This window comes from Choloepus didactylus, chromosome 5 (assembly GCF_015220235.1).
Source record: "Choloepus didactylus isolate mChoDid1 chromosome 5, mChoDid1.pri, whole genome shotgun sequence".
NCBI lineage: Eukaryota > Metazoa > Chordata > Mammalia > Pilosa > Megalonychidae > Choloepus > Choloepus didactylus.
In genome coordinates this window covers 29,282,653-29,308,357 of record NC_051311.1, presented here as the reverse complement: position 1 = coordinate 29,308,357, position 25,705 = coordinate 29,282,653, and the positions used below count along the sequence as shown (strand labels likewise).

The following is a 25,705-nucleotide window of genomic DNA, read 5'->3' as shown; positions in this document are numbered from 1 at the left end:
TTCGATGTTTTCAAATGCCTGCTGATGTGTAGGGAAAAGTACAGCATTCAAGAAAAAAGCAGGAATGTACATATACAATGACACACAAGAGCACACACATACACACACTGCACCAAACACACAGACCACACACACACACACACACACACACACAAGGCAACATGCTGCAGTTACCATCTTTTCTTTTTAAAATCATACATATTTCATTAAGCTTCATGCAGAGTGTCTTCTGATTTATGGTAATTGTCAACAAAAGCAAAAACACAGAAGATTTTAACCCTGCAGTAGCTAGGAATTAACTGATGTGGAAATTATGTTGCTTTTCCATAAAAAGAGGGGGTGGAGTCCAAAACACTCCACCGTATTAAACTCTTAGGATACTGAGCTAAGGCGAGATGTTGTTAACTTAAAAAAATTTGTTGTTGTTGTCTATAGTAGCATATGCCGGAAGCAATGTCTGCTACAGTGGACACCCCTGTCTCCATGTTATCCCAGCATGCTCATGGCCTGCAGGACTTGGAGAGAGACTAATTTCCATATCAAACTCAATTTAGATGAAACGTCTCGGTTAAAAAAAAAAACCAGTGCATCAATAGCCCCTTGATTAGATTTTCATCTCCTGAGCAGACAAATATGAATATTTATTACCATGAATGCAGATTTCCCTCTTTCCATTGCTCTGATCTTGAATACTATCCACTGCTAATTTTTATGAAAATTTGGGCAACATAATGTTTTCACATAAACTGACAGTTCTTGAGATAATCCTGTTATTGTCTGGTTGAAAATGACAGCTTCCGCTTATTCATGTGTTAACGAGGGATTAAATATTGTTTTTCATCACCATAATCTAAGATGGACTGGAAATTAAAAATTGAACATTGTATATTATCAGAGCTTTGAGGACCAGAATTTGTTTGCATTCACTTAAAGAAGATCTGTAAATTAGCAGTTTAACAATCAGTCCTTTTTATGTTGCTGCTGAAGGCAGCATCATAAAACATTACTGGCATGTCTAAAATAAATTCATTACTCTACCTGTTGTACACCAAAATGAAAAGGCTTCCATTAGTAAATAAGCTACCAAGAAAGAGAGAAAACCCTTTGCCAAAGAAATAAAATCGCAACACAATCTATGTTGTTTCAATGTCAAGAATCTTTTCAGATGCCCCCACACTAGAGAGGGGGCTCTTGGGCCCCTGGGAATCTCTGCATCACTACCTTGTCAGCTCATCACATTGGAAGAAGGAAGATTACACACACCTTCACTGCAAAATTTCCCAGTGGCATCAGGCCAGTGTGCACACAGTCAAATTCTTGTTATAATGGCTGGGCTCTTTCAACCCTGAATATCATCAACAGTGACACATTAGTTTAATTGCACCGTGTGGTAAGTTTTTTACTTTATTGCTATGGCTGGATGTCCCCAACAGAACCATGGAGTCACTGGGCTTTTGGATAAAACTATCCCATTATGCTTGTAAAATACATACTAAAGTTTGTTGATTGATTGATTGCTTCTAGGTTGGCTTGGCAGAATTTTTCACCTTTGAATTAACTGTTTGAAATGATGTAACAACATAGCACAGAAGCGCAGGTATATTTCTCAGAAGCTAGCTTGCCTAAACACTATCTTTTGGAACTAATGTATATAAGGAACCCTAAGTTGAACAAGACACTGACAGGTCAGATTTGACTATGGGTCAGCATGGAAACAAATCCTTAGATGTATATTGGACATACAATGTCAATTCTTTTCTGTGATTACATGATATGTCTCCATAGTATAACTGGAAGAAAGAATTTGGTATATATAGTGTAACATTAAGTCCAAGTGCTCGTCAAAGGAAGAAAGCTCATTCTTAAGAATTTTTATTTTTGATTGTTTGCTCTCATTAAAAAATATACAGCTGTAATTCAACATAAGGGTTTGTATATACATTACAGAAGCCTAAATAGCCTTTAAACTAGGCCCCTTGTTTCACAGAAACAGAAGGTGAAATTTTGTATGGGTAAATTAATTTAGGAATGTGGGGGTGCCGGAGTCTAGTGCCACCTGGGCACACCCCCTCCCCCTTTCTGAGCAGTGTGGGCCATCACCTCAGGGAAAAGGGGAAATTCCTGCTGAGCCGGTTCACTCAGATGTCTTGAGGATTACCTAATAAGTGATTATTGAAAATGTGTTACAAATAGAAAGGACAGTCTAAATGTTAGAATACTAGACCCCAAAGGCTTGAACTTAGTTCCCTATTCAGTATCATAGGAGGTTAGAAGGTCCCGCAGGCACGGAGAAATACATTCTTCCACTCTTCACTTTCACATACAAAGTTCCAGTTATTTGCCCCAAATTAGCACAGAGCACTTTCAGTGGATTTGTTGTGGGGCATCAATTACAATCTTATCCTCATAGCAAGCCTCTGTATCTGACCGCCAGCTGGCTAGGTCTAGAATTCTCTAGATTGTTCGGTGCACTGGGAGGTAGGGAGGAGGTCCAGCGGAAGGGGTCTGGGGGTGGTCAAGAAGGAAGACTCTTTGATTGGCAAAGTGGCCTTGGGACGCAACATATACTGAAACCAAAGCAAATTCTATCTGCTGATCCTAGATACTGTGAGTTTCTCCTTAGAGACAACACTTCCAGGATTTATTCATCAGTTTGTCCAGGTCCCTAAGAGGCAAAGTTTATTCAGAAGGTGGAAAATTAGTATTTTTCATCTGCACCTCATGAACTTTGCCAAGTAAAAATTTTACACCCAAACTTAACCTATGCCTTTAAAAATATTTCATATTTCACGGAGTACACCAGGTATTAATATGCTTTAGGGATATAACTAAGGAGATCTCGGTTTTTAAGATTCTTGATGAGAAAAAAGAACAAGGTAAGAATTAGCTACTATGGTATAAGATGCAAATTTAGATTATTTACCTTTCAAGTTTACTTGAAATTGAGAAATTAACAGAAAATTCTATGTAAAATATCTCAATGATTTTCTGGCCATAAAACATTTTACAGGATGAGGTGTAGTTAGTGACAACCTGCAGTGGTTCTCTTCAATTTTGCCAATTCCAAGTCATTCATGATAGTCCACTCATGTCAGCATGGGGCAGACAGAGGATGATGTGGACACTGTATTGGTTTGCTCGTGTGGTGGGGAGGTTATAGGCATGAGATCCAAACTGGCTTGCGATCTACCCAGTCAGACTTGGGAAACCAATCTGGCTGGAAAGGCTAACCTATTTATGCAACTAGGTGAGCAAATTATTATATCCCCCAAAGGAGAAAAATTCAATTGTGAGTGAGTCAATAATTGATCTTGACTTGCAATGAGGCAGGTGAATAGCATCTGTGATTACAAGTCAGGGGTGGTCATGATCTGGGGGATCTACTGTTGGGCAGCAGGAGTCTGGTGGCTGCTCTTAGATTCATGGCCATCTGCCAGTTGTGGAGAGGCCCTGGAGGAGAAGTCAGGTCACCGCTCACAACTGAGTACCTGGGGCCAAGACAAAAGGCCAAGCCTGCAGAATGGGGATGGGAGGGCCCTATTTGGGGATAACTAGAGACGCCAAGAGTTATTAATGAGGTTACCATATTCTGGATTGGACAGACATCAAAAGGTCCTAGTGACCCTTGTGAGGATGGGATTTTGGGTGGAATGGAGGACATGGACTGAACTGGAGCCAAGGAGACCTAAGTAGGTAGCCTCCCCCCACCCCCCATGCTCCAGGAGTGTGCTGGTAGTAGGGAAGAGGAAGATAAAACTTCAGTTGGATGTGAATTCATACATTTGTTGACTTCCAAATAAATGGCCATGGCTATGCTTAGTGATAGAGACATACTGATGAATTAGGCCAAGCTTCATGGGAATTTTAGTGTGATGGATCTCTTTTATTATTGGAGGACTGCTGTTGATACATATTGACAAACCAAATAACTCCAAACAGCACTCATCTCTGCTGCATTTGCAAACCACAGTATTTACTATGTCTATATTGACATGAAATTATCTTAAATTTAGCATTTTATTTATTTTTTGTTATATTGTGTACTAAGTATTTTATATGGATGAAAAACAGCTTTGATTTTTTATTCCCCATGTATTAAGTATAAAAGATGTATTCAAATCAGTAATTAAAAACAATTGCTTTGGAGAAGCAGACAGGGAAGTTAAAGAAAGAACGGAACTGTAGCTGTATCTAGTGGTCCATGTTATTGAAGAGAGGTAGTCTGTGATTTCAGTGACAATAGACAAAGTGTACAGAATGGTAGGATGAAACTTTTTAAAGAGTAATATACTTTTTACTGAGGTTCTCAGTCTGAATAATCCATGAAAAATAAGAGTATGAAGAGATGAAGTGTACAAATAAGGGGGTGGGGAGTATCCTTCAGTCCAGGGTTTTACAATTCAATTCATTTCAACAAGTATTTATTGAGTTCCTGCCATATGCCAACATCGTGCTAAATGCAGAGGACACAAAAATGATTAAGACACATCTGAATTTTACTCTTGAGCTCATGGGTTGAAAGGGAAACAGACAAGAAATCAAATAACCAGGCTATGCTCTGATACACGTTATGGAAAAGCTATGTAAAAAGTGTGATGGAAACAAGGGATTCTTCATCAGAATAAAAACTGGAATAATATGTGTCTTCTTGGAATACGTGCCTTCTGCCTGGCATCAGGGGTTTCTAATCAACTCTGATGAGCTCTTCTCCATTTCCCTCCCATCCTCACTTTTTTTTTTCTTTTCATTTTTTTTTAGTATTATCAGGATGCAGGGAAAGGAGGTTTCAGACAGCAAAGATCTTGGGTGGAATCAGGGAGGGTAGCATTACCAGCTACTATTCCTTATCGTAATCTCAGGAAGGAGCAGGTGGGAGGAACTGGCACCACCGGCTGACTCTGGGATCTACAGGTAGGTTTTCACCTGTCTGTTGGAGACCAAGTACCAGCCTTAAAGCTAATTTCATGAGTGGATGGATTTCCAAATCATTGGAGCTAAAGGGTTCCTTTCACTAAGAGACAAAATTCACATTCTTTCTGGTCTCAAAGCCATGTGGCACAATGTAGTGATTTAAGACACAGGCTCTGGAGTTAGCCTGGAGTTGAAACTAGACTGCTGTTTCTAATTGTAACTTTGGGCAAGGCACTTCATTTCTCTGTGCCTCAGTTTTCTCATCTGTGAAATGTGTCTACCGCATTGGGACAAAAGGAAATGATACACGTAAGGTGTTCAGAACACATCTTGGCAGGGAGTAAGCATTCAATAAATGTTAGCTGCTGTTATTGTTATTACTATTACAGCTGCTGCTTGTTGTTGTTAGAAAGTTACAGGAGGTTTGGGTTGGTGTAGTATTCCCTTTAATTTTCTTCATTCTCTTTCAAGCAATTCCAGGTCTTATAGGTTGAAGAATTGAAAAGGAGTTTCTGGAATGTTACATTCTGAGGGCTCTTATGAGTATCTCTAGAGTTTAGTTTTTAAAATGAAAATTAACTTCTGATACCATACTAACCAGGCTCTACAGAGAAACCTATGGGAACAATCTTGTGCTTTATTAAGATGCAAACTAAAGTTGGTTTCCTCCATTTCTTATGGGTTATACAGTATACGACATCATCTAAATCCCAGCCCCAGACAATAAAGCCATGTCCCTGCAACTTAAATATATATTAAACATATTTATATAAAAATGCAGCTGGAAATGCTAGAAAAGGGCAAGGGTATGGGTGGGGGAGGAGGGGTAAGATGCATGAGCTGCCATTGCCACAAGGCAGACATTACTTATTTCATTTTATGTGACTATTTACTCTGATATTGAATAAAAATTGAATTTGTTGCTATAGCAACTACCGCATCACATGGCACTTTGCCTGCCTTTAAATCACAGAACAGTTTTGAAAAGACATTTGTGGATCCATGTGACATTGGGTGCCTTGAACTTTATACGGTATTTCAGAAGAAAAAGATGTCGTTTCTTAATAAACTCGTATTTGTCGATATGTCAAGTGCAGTTAATTATATCTAACATATTTTTGCGTGTGATTTTCTTCACTTTTGAAAAAGTAAGAAAACAGTATGTATTGCAGCAGTTAAGTTGGATGCGGGTGGGAAGCTGTGCTAAGCTCAGTGGCAGGCCCATCCTGTGGAAGTAAAATGTATCATCTCAGGGAGAGCTGAGCCCAGATGGGCACCACATAGCTGACTTCTGACTTTGCATCACCAAACTTCTCTGCGTGGGGAGTCAGTAACAGGGGATGAATACAGAATACCCTTGGACAGGACAAATATTTCAATGCAATTTCATGCAGATTTCCCTTTTCAAATACAAATTAGGAATATTTACCAGTAAACATCCTTTTCTTAGGATTGACGCACTTTTTGCATTTAGGAGACAAAAAATTGCAGTTTTCTCTGTCAAGAAATGCAGATTAGAATCATATAAAATGAACATGCACAAAATGGCAATGCCATGGAGTCTGGTTCTTTCTAGATAAGATGTGAGGAAAATAGGTTCCTGGCAAAGGAGTTCACTGAGTGAATGGGTATGGAAATGGCCCTTACCCAGGCTCTTGGGGACAACTCTGGGCTTCTTTACTGGCTTCCCATAACCCCCAGCAGAGGTTTAGCCCCTGCTCTCAGAAGCTGTGTTGAGGACTCTTAGGGATCACTGAATGGGCTTTGGGGGTGGGTATGTCACAAATTTCCAAAACGGTTTATCATTTGAGGGCATACATGAATGCGTGTGTTTGCGCATGCGTGCACATTTGGAAAGAGGTTCCATAGTCTTCACTGGGTTCTCAAAGGAGTCTGTGACTCCTTGGTGTTCATCCTTTCATCCTCCAAGTTGCTTATTTAGCTTAAACCTGGACAAGAGACAAGCTGTGGGAGTGAGATGTAGGGATCTAACTGTGTGTCCATCTGGAGATTCCCAAAGCCTCATTTATCTACGGGTATCACCAGATACTTGCAAACATCTCACCATCAACTTAAACTCAATGGGCCCCACACTCAATTTACAGATGTAATACCTGAGATATCTTGTCAACTCTTGCATTTCTTCCTTTTGAAATTCATTATATGTATCCTCATACACTATTATTTTTTCCTTCAAATACTCTTGAACTTCTTTTTTCTCTATATTCTGACAATAACCACCCCAGCCCAAGCCAGCATCACTTCCTTCTAGGGTCTGCTTCTCTAAGCATTACCTCTACCATGTTAGGACTCTCACCAGACACATTTAATAACTCTTGACTTTCTCATTATCTCAAGCCAAAACTCTTCTATAGGTCTTTCCTGCCCCTCTATCAGCCATCTGCTTCTAATGTTCTTTCCCTTGAATTTCTAAACATGTACCCTCATCTAAAGGCCAGCATAATTTTCATTACTTGTCTTGCCTGTGCTCAACACAATGCATCCATAGCACCTTCTTCATAAATATTTGATGAGTTACATTACTCACACCATTTATACCATTTCCTATGTTACATATGAAGTTAACAGGTGTTCAGTCACATTGAACTCCAGAGGACTCGATGCATTCATACACAGTGGTGTTTTCTCTTATTTGTAAATGTGAATTTACTTATTCATTTATTTTCATTGCATGTTTTTTCTTTACTTAAACTGAAAAAAGTGGTATTAATGATAAAATGACATAGAACTATACTCAGACATTATACCAATGCCAACGTCCTGGTATTAAAATTGTACTATAATCATGAAAGATGTGACCATTGGGAAAATAAGTGAAAGGTACATGGGACAGCTCTGCCCTATCTTGGCAACTTCCTGTCAATATATAATTATTTCAAAATAAAAAATTAAAAAAATGATATCAATGAAAATTTTGGAAAAGGAGAAAGCCCACTTACAATCCCATTGTCTCCATTCTTAACTATTCTCATGTTTGCACACTGCCTTCTCGCTCATGTCTTTGCACACACATATTTTACAGCGCTGTCTTTAAGTTCAGGGTCCTAATAATAATTTTTAATAAAATCATAAAATTGCATCTATTGGATTATTATAATGTAAGTAGTTAGCTTTCTATGGTTTCATGTTTAGGTTTTTTTTTTTTTTTTGCAAAGTTGTTTTATCCCAGTTATATGGTGGAGGATCTTCTTAAGATAAATTTCTGTGAGCAGGGTCATTCAGTAAGAGAGTAAGATTTCTTTCTGTATTTATTTTAGCTATATAAACTCTTACTGTCATACTGCTTTCTAAAAGAGTTAAATCAAGTTACATTGCCTCCAGTGGAGTCTGAGCATAAATGTATTAGCACTTTGGATTTATCCTAATGCTTAGTTTTGAAAATTTCCCACTAGAGTGGGGCTTTATATCTCACTGCAGATCTTATTTTGATCAAAGAAGCCTCTGCAGATCATTTCTGGTTTCCCAGCCACATATTGGCATATCCATGTCATCATTCCTTCCAGCCAAAAGCCTCATCAACCAACCAATCAGTATTTAATAAGCACGAAGAAGGCTGGTCTCTGCTCCATCTGTGACACATACAAAATGATAGCTTGGGAAGTATAAACAGTTCCAGTCAATGTGCCAGTCATATGAAGTTCTTTCCCCCATTTTTATTTTGGGGAAAATCTACCCTAATGATTTCTTGAAATGTGGGCAAAAGTCCCCTTACATCAAATCACATGCAGACTCCTACATCAAATACTGACCCACTACTGAATCTCTGGCACATTTTTACATGCTTCCCAGTGATTGAGTTGCATGGTCATGTTTCTTAATCACTGCCCACACTTTCCTGCCCATTTATTTGCCCGAAGTCTGCATTTAATACTGATGTTGGATTAAATTGTGTGCCCCAGTTTGGACATGTTTTTGGTCTTGGTCCATCTTCTGATGGTGTGGACTCACTGTAAATAAGACCTATTCAAGATGCTACTTCAGTTAAGGTGTGGCTTGAATAAGGTTGGGCTTTAAACCAGATTACTGGAGTCCTTTATAAGCAGAATGAAAGTCAGAGAGAGAAGCCATGGAGAGCAGCCAGAATCTGGAAGTCAGTGGAACACAGAAGAGAAGGGAAAGATGCTGCCTTGTGCATTGCAATGTGATGCAAAAGCCAAGGAACCCCAAAGATTGCTGGCCAGCCAGAAGATACCCACTGTAGGTAGAAACAAGCCTTCTCACCTCTAAAACCACGAGTCAATAAATTCCCATTGTTTAAGCCAATACATTGTACAGTATTTGTTTTAGCATCTAGGAAACTAAAGCCAATACCCAAGTTCTTCTTAGCAACCCCCTAAACAACTGGGTTCAGACTTGGATAATAGCTCTTTAAATAACAGCATCCCTTTGCAACAAACAGCAAATTACTGAGCAGAATGCTTAGAAAGAAAATGAAGCAGTTATCTCATACATCTATTATGTATCTCCATTATGCCTACTTGGTTTTTCCCTGTAACTACTGTCAACCACCCCCACACACCCCTGCCCCCAGCCACCACACACATCATATAAGCAAATTCACAGTAATTCGTGGGAGTAGAGACATGATCAGAGATTCACAGACTTTAAGGGACTTTGGGGATCCACATGTTTTTAGCTACAAAATCCTTTCTTTAAACAAAATCTTACCCAGAAGTAACAAAGACAAAATAGCACAGATCTAGTTAAACCAGAGTGTGTGGGCTGGGTATGACATTAGGGTTCATACTCTATATTCACTCAAGCAAAACCTTCTCAAAACCCTTAGAGCTCTTAGGAGAAGTATTTGAAAACCACATCCAACATCACCCCACATGAGATAGAAAGTTTCCCTTTCTCAGAATCTGAACAGATGGCTATCTTCTGTTTGAATCTCCCCAGTGATGAAGAGCTCATTACCACCAAAGGCAGTTCATTTCTGTTGTTGAACAAAGGCACTTACTCTGAATCAGTGTTTCTTTGTAGTTGAAATGTGCTGGTTAACTCCTACCTTATTAAAACTTTGGAGCCTGCTGGAGCAATACTGCAACTCAAGGGTCAGTCACTCCTTCTTACTAAAATGACTAGCAGGTTAATTTTACAGCTTTGGGTTCAAATCATTACTATTAAGATATTAAAAGTAATTCCTTACTTCAGGTAATGCCCTTCCAGTGTCAATCATCTAGATCATTTTTCTCCCCCAATTTTTTTTTCTCAATGGTTACCTATTTTTTATCATACACTTTTATTATAGAATATAACATAGATACATAAAAGTGATAACTTTCCAAGTGTAATTTAACAAGCAATTAGAAAGCAAATCTCAAAGAACCCTATAGGTTACAATTCCACAGTTTCAGTCATTTTCCCATTATGAAATATAACATATACACAAAAGATAATACCTTTCAAAGTATGACCCAACAAGTAGATATATAGAAAATTTCCAGTAGTACCATAGTTTCAGTTATTCTCCCTAAATTTTGAGCTTTTGTGGTGATCATAATTTTCCTTTGGGAGAAACATGGTTTTATTAATTTGAATAAGATGTAAAAACTTTTCAAAATATCAGAAAGTAGATTCTGAAAAACGTCAAAATACCACTAATCTATTAGGAATGTGCACATGTACTGTAATCTGTTCATTTCCTTTAAATTTTGTTTTGAGATATTTCCATTTGGCTTAAACAGTTTGAATTCTGCTATCTGTCATCAGATGTGAGAATCACAAGCGTCAGGGAGAGATTCTGTAAGTGTTAGATTTCTAGTAATCAAACTCTGCTTTACATTCCAGAGTCAGGAATTAGCCAAGATACTTGTTTTGTAAAAAATAGGTTTTGTAAAAATCAGAATCATCAAAATCAGGCTAGATACTGAACGAGGCAATTAAAATTAGAAAAAAATTAATGCATTAGCATTTTAAAAATTTCCCAAATTGCCTCCTTTTCTCCCATTTTCCCCACTCAAAATCTGCTCCAAGTACGTAAACTTCCCATCTCTGTCAAGAACAGCTTCTACATTGCAGCTTTTTTAAGGCAAAAATTAAATTAAAATTAAATGGGTTTGAGAGCCCATTGAGAATGATATAAATCAACTTCAAAGCTGTGAGAAATAGTGTTGTTTGAAATGGAAAATCGCCAGGTGGCAAGGATAGGAGATCCAGAGAGCTGCTCTCCAAATATTTCTCCAAGGAAAATTCTGGAGGCTGCTAAGAAGTATGGGAGAAAGAAAGAAGGCTCAGGGTCATCGAAAGCAGGGTAGGTAAGATTTTCATGGAAAGATTTTAATCAGTGAATGAAATAAATGGTCTGAATGGTTTAAGATTTGATCATTTTCTGCTACCAGGAATGGCTGAGCTTCTGCTGTGAAGCAAGGTTTCTGGTTGCTTAGGGATTGAAGAAGAAACAGATATAGCATGTGCTAACATTGGAGAAGCAGGTACTAGGTGTAAGTTTTGCTGTGCTCTTGCCCTCCACCCCAATCTGGAGCCACTGCCTCATAGTTTCCCACAGCCAGTTAATCAACCACCATTATTGAGTGCCCACTGGTCTAGAACCTCTCTCTCCACATGTGAGGAGGATGGGCATCTGGAGTGGGCACGGAGGGAAATTCCTTGACGAGTTTAAATTGTGAACTTCACATATAATCTTAGTGGTAATTCAAATGCTTATGATTAGGTAAATCCAGTTCCTAGAATGTGCACACCTATCAACATTCAGAAATTTTCTCTTAAAGAGCAAATGCTAAAAATAATAATAGCAACAACAAAAATATAATAGCACTTGTTGGGAATAGTCTCTAAGCATTATCTTAAATGAGGAAGCAGAACTGTAAGATTGTCATGTATGCATATATATCATACACACATACACAAATGACAGTAATGCTAAAGAAGTCTTGGCATAAGTCTTTTTCTCCAAGGAACCAGAATGGAGCCTGAATTCTGATACAAGGATGCATACTAAGAGTCAAGAGGCATTTTCTTAGGTCAGTTCTGCTTCTTTATGTAGCTATTTAGATAATAAGATGACCATCTATTGATTATATACTATATTCAGGGTACTGCTTTACAAACATTACCTATAATCCTAGCAACATCTCTGCAAGCTGCATTACAATTGTTCCAACATTAACACTTGGCTCAGAGACTTTAGGTAGTTTGCTCAAGTTTACAGAGCTGAAAAAATCTAGGTCTGACCTCAAAGAATTCGTAGGTACCACTGTGCCAAAACTGAAATGCCTCCTGGAATCTTTAGAATACAGAATCATGCTAAGCAACATATGCTATGCCAATAAGGACCTTTGGGTTTGTATGACTTGGAAGGCTTTATAACGGAACCAGAAGTCCTACTTCTAGTTTCTCATTTTATGAATGGGTAAAAACGAGAAAAACACTGTGACCTTGGCCAAGTCATTTAATTTTTCAGTCACTTAGCTTCTGCCACATTAATCTCATTGACAGTTGTGATCAGAGAATGAGAACAGGGATGTGAAAGTGCTCTTCGAAGCAAAAATGCCACCTATAAAAGTGACAGTCATTAATGTATTCATTCCTCAACTATTTATTGAGTATCCATCATGTGCCAGGCATTATTTTTGTGCTGGCATTATAGGAATGAACAAGACTGAGAAGCTCTTGCCTTCAAAGAGCTTATATTTTGGGGTGGGGTGGAGGACAGGGCAGATAATAAGCAGATAACCAGATGAACAGGATCATTACAGAGAGTGATAAACAAATGAAGAAAATTAAATAAAGTGATCAGACAGAGAATGACTGGGGAGGTTGGGGCAGTTTGGCCTGATGATAACTGTGGATGGTCTCTCCGAGGTGACGGCATTGGAGCAGAGATATTAGTGATAACACAGAGCCACAAATCAGGCCACACAGAAAGTAGAGAACAAAGACCACAAGGTAAAAGGAGACAGTTATGTTTAAGGAATATTGAAAAGATCTATGAGGCTGGAAGGCAAAGAACCAGAAGGATAGTGGTAGAAGACAAAGCCCATAGATGATAGGGGCCAGATTGTGTAGAGTCTTGTAGACAATGACCTTGAATTTGGAGATTGTGCTAAGTGAAAGGCAGGATTTTGGAGATATTTCAGCAGGACACTCATATTATCTTATCTGCATTTAACACATATTACTATGGCCTTCACTGAGGAGGGATTGTAGAGGATAAATCCCTACAATCCTAAATGGATATAGGAAGAAGACCAGTTAGGAGACCATTGCAGAAGTGCAAATGGTAGTACTGGAAATAAAGAGAAGAAAACAAATCCAAGATGAATTTTGCAGGGAGAGCAGACAGGTTTTGGATGTGCAGGAGGAGGAAAATTAAAGGAAAGGAATTATAAATTTTTGTTTGTTTGCTTGTTTTGCTGCATCAGCTGATAATGATGCCATTCCCATTTACGACATGGGGAAACATAGGGAGTGGGGAGAAAGAAGATTCTGGGAGGGAAATTAAAAGCAAACCCTGCTTTGCCCATGGTTAAGTTTGAGGGACGTCTGTACACCTCTAAGTAGAGAAATCTAGGAGGCTGGTGGCTATACAAGTTCGGAGCTCGGTGAATAGGTCAGGGCTAGAGACATAAGTTTGGGATTATTACCATATAGATAATATAAAGAGCCCTGGAGGGAATGACTATCTATGTCAAATGCTGCAGAAAGGGCAAGTAATAGAAATTCAGAAAGTGACCACTGACTTGGTAAAAAATGATGACCTGATGACCTTGACAACAGATGTTTCATTCAAATAGTGGAGACAAAAGCTTGACTGGACAGTTTAAGGAGAAAACAGATGTTGAGAAAATACAGGTAATATACACAAAAATTTTGATAAGTTTTACCACAAAGGGCAAGAGAAATGGTGAAAGGGCTAGAAGGAATATCTGGTAGAAGACTGGTATCAAGGAAGCTTTTTTTTTGAAAAAAAAAAAAGATGAGAAATGCTAGAGTATATCTATATGCTAATAGGAATAAAGCATTAGCGATGCACCATTGATGATACAAGAAAGAGAATAAGGCAGCAGGAAAGAGGACTTTAAGAGGTGAGAGGATATGGATCCAAAGGAGCAGGTAATTTTATTCACTGTAAAAGAAGTGACAAAAATGTGAATACAGATGCAGTTTGGTTGGTAGATTAGATAAATAGAAGATGCAAGGACATTCTGCTCAATGAAATATGAGTCAAGATAATGGGCAAGGAGAATTATGAAATAGATGTTTTGGAGTCTGAGAGAGTACACACCACTGGGAAAATTATCTGGCAGTGTTAAATATTAATTTGAGATTTGTGGTTATGAATTCCAAGCAAAATCAATCAGCATAGCAAGAAGGTGATACAAAAGTCAGTAAGACACACTGATACAAAGAAAGTCACAATCTAGCATGGCAGGTAGATGAAAGTGAATATTTACAAAAAGCATGACAGTTCCTAAGAGCACATAGTTGGTGCTCAATATTTGTTGAGTGAAAAATGAATGAATGAATGAAAGGAGGTATTGGGTTTAGAGGAAGTCTGAGGAGATGCGGGTGAAAGTACTGGTAGAAGGCTTAGTCTTGAACAGGAGTGGTATAGGCTGAATAGGCAAGGGAAATATGATCAGGGGAGGAAAACAGATTGAGAGAAAAGGAAACTCTAAGGGACACTGTTCTCAAAAAAATCATAGAGAAGGTTTAGTGAAAGCAAGGGAATTAGAGAGCTGGATAGAGTGAAGGTTGTAAATAGAGCATAAATTTAGAGGGACAGCAGTTTTGGGTGAAGGCAAGTTCTAAGTTGTGTCCATAAGTAGATTTGATGTAAAGGACTCTAGAATTGAGGGGACCAGAGATAGTTTGTCCATGAGCACAGAAATCAATCAAGACAGTGGTAGGATTGCATCTTGAGAGGAAACAATGAACTGTATCATTCAATGGATCCCAGGCTTCCACTGGATATAAGCTCCATGAGGGCAGGGACTTGGTCTGTTTTTTTTCACTGCTGTAGTCCCAGTTCTTAAAACTGCCTAGAACAATGAATATTTCTTGAATGAATGAATGGTTGACTAAGCCGATTCAGGGCAGGGAATCCCCTCACTACACAGACACAGAAATACTGTATAAAGTGCAACAATTTAAAACAATACAAAGCCGAGACCAAAAGAAAGAAAGGGAACACTCCAAATGCCAAACATGAAAGGAGAACTCTAAATCAGGGAGTAATTGGGAGCTGATAGTAAAGTTGCTTTTGGAAACTTGGTACCTTTATATAGATCTGAGTGTGTGGGACTTGGGGATTGGGGTTCTTATATCAATACAGGAAGAACACAAATGGCCTTGGAGTTGCAAAAGGTGGGAAAATGAAAGTGAGACCCATGTAAAACCTAGAGCCTTGAAGAGCTGTTTCATCTAGAATGAAGACCAGAAAGAAAGAAAGAAAAAATCTGCCAGCTGGGGAAGCAGAGAAGAGGCTTGCTATAGATCTGCCACTTTTGGTGGAAATTGAAAAAAAAGGTCACTTGAGAGACACTGACACTCAGACCTGTGCTGCGCACCAGGGTTGGATCAAAATGTTACTCCTTGATTGTGGCAGAAACTTGAAGGTGGGAAATTAACATAAAAATGGATCCAGGACTACTGAGACATCTAAGGTCCCAGGAGAGGTAAATGAAAACTTTCTCATACAGAAAACTCTAACAAAAGGGCATGAAGCAAAGATTAGATGCAGAGAAGGAGAGAATTTGGAGGATAATTTGAGGAAATAAACCATATTGTAGCATTGAGAGATAAAGAGATGAAAATATGAAAGAGTAGTTTTGAGACACAGAAGGTGGAATAAGAAGGTCCAACATCTGTCTAATAGGAAAATCATGTAAGAATATCAACAATGGTAATAGAAGTTGATATTTATTGAGCATTTACTATGACTAGGCATTTTATATTTGAACATTATCTCTCTGATAATCTCTCTATTCTTGCTTATGACTCAGTTTCCTTTATTGTAAAATTGGGGTTACTACAGTATCCACCTCATTGGGTTATTGTGAGAATTTAATGAGATGATGTTCAAAGAGACAATGGATGATAATTTTGTAGAACTGAGGAAAGGCACTTAGATTGAAGGAGCCCATCAAGTACCAAATAGGATAAAACAACAACAAATTCCTTGATAAATTGGGAAAGTGCCCTAGATTGTCAGAGGTTGCCAGAGAGGACAGCAGGCAGAAGGGCTGCAGGGTCTGAAGGGATGCATTTGTAACTGTGAGCATTAGTTTGGCCAGGCCAACATGGAGGAACTAAAAGAATGAAGTCACAACTTCCTATTGCTCATGGTTCTTTCGGTGTGAGAAAATGAGCAGCTTCTTCTGGAAAAGGTCACAGTGGAGGTACTGTCCCTCAGGCTCAGGTTTTATTGATAGTAGTGTTTGATCTCCTGAAGTTTAAGAAATGAAGTTCAGCAACGTATCTGTGAGAGCCAGGCTTCACTAGAGCTAGCTCATCACCATCTACTATCTCTTTCCTGAAATAGCACAGTGAAATAGTAGGAGTTCATGCTTAAATTAGGAAAACAACACCTGAGTGCCAGGCACCATGGGAGACATCTCCCAAACAAAACCCATTATACTCTGGAGTCTCACCAATAGTCCTTCCTCCCCACTTCTTATCTCAGCCAGAACAAACTACCCTTCCATAGAAGACACTTTCTGTTTCACTATAGCCAGTTTTTGATGTGACCTAAATATTATATATTATATAGCAAAGGAAAGGATTCACAGAGTCAGAGCTTTCTCTGATTGGATTAAATGAATGGTCTTAATCTCAGTTCATCTAGATTTGCTCCCCAATCACTGGAAAACTGGTTTATTACAGGACACCATTATTCTTTCTGCAGGAATGACTCTCACCAAAACACTCTCTTGTTAGCTGAGGGTCAAGAACTGAGAGGAAGGGTGAGGGGGATTTTACACTTCTGCCATACCTAAGAAGCCCTTCCATCTCTCACTTTAATCTGTCAAACCATTTTGGCCCTTTCTGCCATTGGTCACTGTACCTTCCATGGGATACAGATAGAGCCCCATGGACTCTTGGCTTCCTCCTCACCCTTCATTGGTTGCTAAAGGTACGGCATGTTACAGAGGCAGGAGGAAAACCAAGATGTTGTCAGCTGTCAAATGCTTCATTAATCCAGCCTAAGCCAGAAACACATTGAGAAAACACCAGAAACAACAGTATCTGTCAAGGCTCTTCAAGCATTTTTTTGGAAGTTTCCATCAGTCATTTGTTTTATTCCTCTCCTGTATTCTGCCCATCATTTAACTGAAAAACGAATATTTTCAAGGTACAGTGCACTTTTTCTATAAAGCTGTTCTTAAGCATGTACTACTTTATAAGCACAAGAGCCTTTGTTTGGGAAGAGCAACCAATTAAACAAGTTCTTATTTCAAGGGCCCGAGACTCATGACTGGTGAATAGTAGATTTCCCCAAAGAAAGCCAGCTAATCTTTAAGTGGCTCTGCAAAGCACATCTCTGCGGTGTAGCAAGGAACACTCATAAATAAACTGCTCCTTAATAGTTAATTATCTTTAATGGTGAGTGCTGTGAAATTTAAAATTTCAAACGTGATAGCACAGATTGGTTTCAGTCCACGCTGACTTACGAGTGGCAACATACCACTCATAAGAGAATCATGTCAATTGTTCTGTGTACAATTCATTAAATTATCATGAGATTGGGGAAGCAGTCATCAGTTATTCAAGGTTCTGAGAAGAGTATCATCAGCTTTAATTGCTGATGGAGTGTTTGGTCAAGTATCTTTCTGATACCAACAAAACAATGTTTGGACATGACTGGTGTTTGATAGATTTAAAATTATATTATGGAGGCATTCATTCTTTTATATGGCCTTTCCCCAAATACATGTCTGTAAATAATGAAGATAAAAGTATGTCCTCCTAAATCCCTACAGGTAAGAATAATTTCTATTGGTCTGCTCTTTAAAAATTTAGCAAATATGAAACATTTGAAGAAAGAACATATTTTCTTATTTTCTGAAGGCTTCTTTGTTTTTCGTACCAATGTTTGCATTTGCTTGGGGAGACACCAAATTATAATTTCAAAAGCGACTTTAATTAGTGTCAAATTAGCCAGGCTACAGACCAGCAGTTGTGACAATGAGAGGTTTGGTTTTGTGCCAATTAATTGGTCTTCCCACATGTCTGTATAATGTTAGTTGAATTTACCTAAAATTCCAGGCAGCAGAACTGGGCCTTTGATCACGAGGCTTTCACACAAAAGACACAACAAATGCTGTCCATTATGCTTTAGATGGCATCCTCCCCTTGTGTTACTTACCGACCCAATTCCAGTTTGAAGAATTTTCACTCCAGAAGTTTTTTCAAGCTCGTCTTTGTTGTCAACTGTTAGGAAAAATTAAGAAGTGCAGGAGTCAGCTTGGAAAGTTAACAGTTCTCAAGACACATCTTAGCATTTTCCTATATTGAAAAATTCAATTAAATGACTGCTCATATTGCCTAATTTAACAATAGTGCCGTGGTGGAACAGAGAACCTGAGTTTGAGGCTCAGGTTTTCTACTCATGAGCTGACAGACCTTGGACAAGTTTGTGGACCTTCAGCTTTATCTATAAAATAATGTAATAATATGAAACTCAGATTATTATGAAGACTGTAAAGTTTTATTTTAAGATGATATAATGGTTATTAATTATATAATTATGGGGAAATACATTTCATTAAACAGCATCATGCATTGATAAGACAACTCATTGGAAGGGAAAACTGAACGTATGTATTTATTTATTTCATAAACATCGTGAACTATTTTATTCCCTCTTATTCATGCCTCTACAAGAAAAATTCTATAATAATTTAGCTCCAGTAGAAGTCTCATCCTAACTTGCTCCTGACTTAGATAGATTTTCAGGGAATGAATTACACTTAATATCATACCAAAAGAAATGAGCTTTGGAAACAATTAGCAGGTGTAAATGAAAACCCTGTCATTCTAATGCTCACACTGAAAACCCAGCTGCCCCCACTTCATCCTAAGGAAGTTGGGTCACAAAGCAATTGACCTTGGCATATGGTTCTATAGAAATATTCTTTTGGATAAAGCCCCTGTCACTTTGGAAACGAAAACCAGAAAAAAATAGGATTTTACTGCAAACCCCATGAATGAAGAGTGCATTGCAATTGTGATTAATACAGAATGAGATAGCAAGAAAATAGCAATTACTTTCACCTCTTATTGTAATACACCTACGTTAATCTTGGGTAATGAAATCATATCTTTTAGAGTGATACAAATGAGATCCTGTAATAGCCTGCCTTCCCCACCTTTAGGGCCTTTTCATTGTCTTATAGAAAGTTTTTCCCTTTGAATAAATGAACATTATTTTTTCCATATAGGTAATTACCCACTGCACAGAAAGAATGAGACAGACATAAAACAATCTGGGTTAGAGCAAAAGTACTTTAAGACACTTCAAGAGGGGTGGAGGAGCAGAAGGGAGGGATGGGAGAGGGAGAAGTCACAAAAATGTAAACCCTGAATGGTAAGAGAATAGTTTTTTTAAAAGATAGAGTACAAAGCAATCAATTTTAATGTTCTCCTGCTAACAAAGGGAACATTTTACTGAATGGCAAGCTCCTTTTTGGGATAATAGTTAGTGAACCCTTTTAAATAGGCTTAGAAACTAAAAGCACATAAAATGGAATTAAAAAAAAAACTCCATTTATTGCTACAGAGAAGGAACAGATTTCATGCTCAGTAAGGAAAAAAAAATCAGCCTGACCAACAGCAAAGTGGAACACTCTCATCCAGGAGTTGGCAAACTTTTCTGTAGAGAGTCAGCTAGTAAATGCTTCAGGTTCTGCGGGCCAAACAATCTCTGTTGCAGCCACTCAACTCTGCCCTTGCAGTACAATAGCAGCCGCAGGCAAGACTTAAAGGAATGGCTGAGGTTGGGGTCCAATAAAACTTTATTTATAAAAAATAGACAGTGGACCAGATTTGATCTACCAGGCCATGGTTTGCTGACCTCTGCTCTAATCCATCCATTCTCCACATGGTAACCAAGGGGTCTCATGAGCAGTCATGGTTTAACTGTGACCATTCTTTGCCTAAACAACATCCTCCCTGGTTCTACCTGAGTACAGGATGAAATTCAGACTTTCTGGCAGAGCTTTCAAAGCCCTTCAGCATGGGCCTGTCCCCAATCATCCAGACTGTTCTCGCCCCAGGCACTTGGCTTTTTAGTTTCAGGCATACTCTTTCCCCTGCCAGAAATGCACTGCCAAGCTTCTCAGCTTGGTAGAAACCCGATCACTTTTCAGGGCAGCTCAAGTGCCACATCTGCTAGGAAGCCTTCCCAGCACCTCTTTTCCATGACTATCCTCAGCAAAACATGTCATGTCTTTGTGTGTCCGATGGTCAATGGTGGGCAGGTGTGGTGGACAGCCTGACACTCCTTCCCCCCAAATCCCAATTTGTAGCATTTGTTGATTTCCATTGTGTCAATATTCCCACATGACCAACTTCCAGCTACTCATGTGAACTCAGTGGGGTTGGTAAGAGAGGTGAAGTGGTACAACACTATGTGCTGTTTCCACCACACGGAAACAGTAGATGTAAATAATCCCAAGAGCACAGAAAAGAGTAAAATGCAGTAAAATAATTAGAAAATGATGAGTATTTATTACCTTTATTTTTAATATAACTTACTGAACTGCAGGTTTATGTAATTTAATTTTTAATAATGGCTGTGCTTAATCACTGGCTCACGGAATTCCTGAAAAAGTAAAAATCAGCTCTAACAAGCTGGCACAGAATGACTCCCACACACCTCTGCATCATACTTTGTTTATACCTAAAGTTTAGGCCTTGAAAGGTTGTATTTCCTTGATTCTAACATCCACAGTTTTTAAACCTTTTAACATGTCTGAAGTCAAGTGTCTTATGGCCATTGCACCATGGGCAAACATGGTCACTATCCCTGCCTAAATATTTGGAAACTACAGCCCTCCATGGTGTTATCCGGCAGCAGGAATTTTAAAGGCCATTTGAGGAAGGACCATGAGTCCTTGTTTCTTCTTCAAAATCTTCCTTTGGCACCTTCTGATAAGAACAAGAAAGCACCGACACTGAGACTTCTAGAATGGGTATCAGCTGCCTGGAACACAACTGTCTGGAAGGTGATCCTGTGCACAAGGATGAAGCCTTCTTTTATGAAATGTTGCCTCACCAGCACTCTGGATGGCCCAGTGGACGGTGCGGTGGAAGGACACAGATGTCGAATCGTAAAGTGACACAGAGGAGCCAGAGTCTGAATGTGAAAGTGCTTTAGAGATTCCTTAACCTTCCTTTTGATGTATACACAAGAGTGATTTTTGACAAATGAGTCTAAAGGAGTTCATTTGATAAATTCAAAATAGTTCTAAATGATTACAAAGCATTATTTTACATTTTACTTGATAGCATTTTACTTTTTAGTGGTACATTAAATAAAATAATGGTCTCTGAGAGTCAATGAAATATGGCATTGCATGCTGTTTAGGTCTTAACATATCTGTTTCCCAAGCTGACCCTTGAGGGCAGAGTCAGAGCCCAGTTCATCTTTGTTTCCCAGGGTCTAGCCCACTCTTTGGTGTTTAATAAATGCTTACATCATCCTTCAACGAATAAATGGAGACTCCAACTGCACTGGCCAACATGGCTCCCAAAGCTGCTCAGAGTCCTCTAACTACCTTGACCTCCTGATTTAGTCCAAAACCATGAACACTGTGCCAAGCAACTTAAACCATGTAAATTAGCGTTATTTTTTAAATAGACAAGGGTTTTAAATGAGTACAAAGAACTGGTTCACCATTCCCAAACTAATCCAAGAATAAATTCCAAGACAAAATCCAAATAATAAAATAAATAATAAAAAAAATAATAACTGGCAACTATTAAATAGCTGCTACATGCCAGGCACCGAGTAGAACTGTTCTTGGTCCACACATTTTACCTTATTTAATCCTTACAACAATCCTGTGATTTAGGTACTATGGTCTTTATTTTAGGCATAGAGAAACTGAGGAAACACAAGTAAGTGACAGCTGAAAGCTGGATGTAGATCTCTTTCTCTTTCTAAAATTTGGGATCTTAACCATGATGACTTACTCCATTTCTGTTACCAAGGCCAATGATTAATTATGATTTAGGGACCCCTCTGGGCCAACCTTCTGCTCAGAGCATCAATTTCCTTTATGTGCATCTACTCAGGAAACAGTGAATTTTGAGAATCTCGCTCTGATGAGCATGGGCTGAGGAAAAATAAATGACATGAATAAGGTTTAAAAGGTTTGTCACTAAGACCATGTTTAAACCTGAAAGAAGTAATCTAGGGAATCATATGTGGAAAAAACGAAACCAACAAACATGCAAATAAAAAAAAAGGACTGGTGGTCTGAAGCCAAACCTCCGTGAAAGCCCTGAAAGCCCTGGACCAAGGTGGAGCAGCTCTGCGGAGGCGGGAAAGAGCCACAGGGGGAAGTAGCTGCTGAAACCAGGGGAGAGGGTGAGTCCCGGATTAAACCACCCAGTAACTGGTTTCTTTTCAAGTTTTCTTCAGGACAGCTCATATCCAGCCTCTAATTCCCTTTGCCTACATGTGTTATAAAGTGTGGGGAAAAAATGCAGCTCTCTCCTCTGCAGTCGCATGAACTCTCCTGTTCTGCCAGGCCCACGTGGTCCGTGGTTATGGCGAGTCCTTCTTCTCTGTGCTCCTGTACTGATCAGTTCAGCACATTTCTTAATACTCTGCTGTCGTCTAACCATTTTACACTCTTATCCTGCCTGCTTCTTGCAACAAGTAGGGGGTCTATGCATTTCATGGAGTCCCTTGTAGTTTACATATTGTTTGTATTGTTTGCATTGTTGATTATTTATTTGTTTCCACCCCTTAGAATAACACAAAATTCATATATAGCTGCTGTTTCCAAACTTGGCATGGATAGGATAGACCACTTTTCTTTTTCCATTAACATTTTTCCGTTTTATGCTTTAAAGTCCTACGCAAAACCCAAATGTGACCCCATTCGTCCTGAAAAGTGGAGATAGAGGGCAGTCTATGCACTTAATAAGTAGTTATTAATTAAATCTTCATTGATCATTATTCTTCTTCACTGTTGGAGAGGGAGAGTTTATAATAGAGGCTCAGGGCAAAGTATCTTGAGTTGGAATAACTTGCAGATGAGTAGTGGAACCACTGCTTACTAGCTTTGCAGTCTTGGGCATGTTATTTACCCCTTATGCCTCAGTTTCCCTGTATGAAAAAGGTGAAGTTCAATAGTCACTTCATAATTGAAGATTACGTGAGACACTGTGTGAACAGTGCCTGTCACAGTGCTTGACACACAGAAGATGCTCAATAAATGGGCCAGTCGTGACTGTGATTGTTTTATTGCATCTGTATTGCAGCCAGGCCAGAGTTAAATCCTAAGAAGATACAGTCCATTTGCTCATGGCTTTTAAATGTCAATAATCTCTGGTCTCTAAAGCTATTCATTTGCTGATATATGCTTCTGTTTGTATTTCAGATACTAAAGATCAGCTAGAGCATCCCCTTCATGACTTTGTTAGAGAACTCAAGTTATGAAAAACTTATACTTCTAACTTAACCAATGGGTCTCAACTGCTAACTTTCAAATTCAGCCACCTACTTGTAGCTTCAGCCCAACACAGATTTAGGCTCTTTTCTCTTCTACAGAATAGTCCTTCACATATGTAAAGATCACTCAGCTATTACTTCAAATATTTCTTTTCTTCAGGATAGAGTGTTCCTTCCACTACTCCCCCAAAGAGGGAGTTTAGACACATCACCTTGGGAGGACTTTGTAAAAATATTGTTTCCTGGCCCCAGAGCCAGGGGTCTAGTAATCTACAATTTTATAAAACTTGCTCTTGTATTTTACCAGCTGCTAGTTTTTAGGATTAGCCAGATTTAGGCATAGTTGATTAAGAGAAGTATTCTTACTTCTCTCCTCCCTTCCTCCTTCCCTTTCTCTGTCCCCTCATTCATTCATTCATTCATTCGTTCATTCATTCAGTGCACTCAAAGTGCCAGGCACTGTGCTAGGACCTGGGGATGTGGCAATGGATAAAACAAGCAGGGTCTCTGCCCTCACAGAGCTGACAGTCTAATGGGAGATACATGAGAATGACAATGTCTCTTTGTGGTAAGGGCTGGGAAGGAACTAAGCAGGTGATGAGATGGAAAGTGATTAAGAGGGATGCATCCTGGGCATGCCTTTCTCTAGTTTGCTCAATATCCATCAGAAAGATGGGTGACTAGACACAAGCATGTTATTCCAGATATCATCTGGCCAGTGTCAGGTAAAGAGGAATAACCATCTCCCAGGATTTGGACTCTGTTTTCCATTAAAGTCATCTTGTAGCATGTTATCTGTTTGCAGGTGTAATGGCTCAGACTGAGCCGGTGGTCCATTATACTCCAGGCTTTCACTGTGGGAAACAGCATTAAGCTGCAGCCTTAATCCAGCCTCTAACCTAAGTCAGAAAGTTAGATTTGGCTTTGTTTTTTTCTGTTTGCAATTTCTGGACCATCATGAGATCCTGTAGAAATCCTTAGATCCTACAGATTCTTCACCCAGAATGCAGGATGTTAACGACCCCATCCCATAAGAAAGACTTCTATATTTTCATTCAAGTAACAGTAACAAAAGGATAGGACAGACTCAGGAACAGTACTTGACTTAGGAAGACTTTGTAAAAATATTGGCTAGGTAACCTTCTTTCAGATTTATTAACCCACAAATTCATGATATTTAGCTATGGGTGTGCAACAAGTAGACACATCATGTCCACACCGCCTCATGTTTTGCACAAGGATATCATGAGCAGCCTGACATCTTGATTAGGTCAAGGCACGTCAGGATCATGGTATCCCCCTTCGATACCATCAGGGTAACTTTCACAAAAGGAAATACAGTTCGGCATGACTGTTTCACAGAGAACCATGCTGGCTCCTGGCAGTCACCACTTCCTTTCGAAGGTCTTACACACTAACTGTTTAATAATTCATTCCAGAATTTTGTTAAGTAGTAATATCAAACTCATTCATTCACTTCAAGTCACTGAAGAAACTCTGTTATAATCCTGAAAGCAATTGGGGCCAGGAAAGTGGGAATTCTCAAAAAGGAGAAAACCCAGATTCCTGAATCCCTTGTTTTATAGCTCTTCTCCAGAGAAATCTCTTTGGAGATTTCGATAGAATTTTTTTCAGTCACATCTGCAAGTTCCTTTGGCACCCTGGAATAATGCAATATATATGGGACTTAAACTGATTTAAAGTGGCTTTGTGCTCTTTTGTGACCTTATTGTCAGTCTCGTGCTTCAATTTCTTTTCAACGATGTCTGCTCAATCTTATTTTATTCTTTGTACTTCGAAATTTCTCGTTGGAGGTGACAAAAAAAAAAAAAAAAAAGGAAAAAAAAAAGGCTGGGCTCTTTTGCTTTTTTCCAGCTTATTTAAATATTACACAGCTTATCCTAAACAGCCCAGATCCAAACCCCCGCACCCTCACTTGCCACCTTTTAGATTCAAATACCTAAAAGAAAAACAATGCCTATTCTATAATCCTCGGCATTTTTTATAAGTCTCATATCATTCTGGATGTCCTTCCCAACATTATTCTTACACATTTATTATTTTAAAATATTTCCTCAGGAACTTCCCCAAACACCCATATAGATTTATTTTTATACATCTCAT

The 25,705-nt window shown here is 38.8% G+C and overlaps 1 protein-coding gene across 1 annotated transcript in view; it reads right to left on the bottom strand.

Annotated features, from left to right (window-relative positions):
* Window positions 1–25,705, bottom strand: part of PTPRN2 (protein tyrosine phosphatase receptor type N2) — a 1,313,563-nt gene that overhangs the window by 387,274 nt on the left and 900,584 nt on the right. Inside the window, exon 12 of the mRNA XM_037835719.1 lies at window positions 18,263–18,327. Coding sequence (XP_037691647.1) covers window positions 18,263–18,327 — 65 coding nt within the window. The remainder of the gene's footprint in view (window positions 1–18,262; window positions 18,328–25,705) is intronic.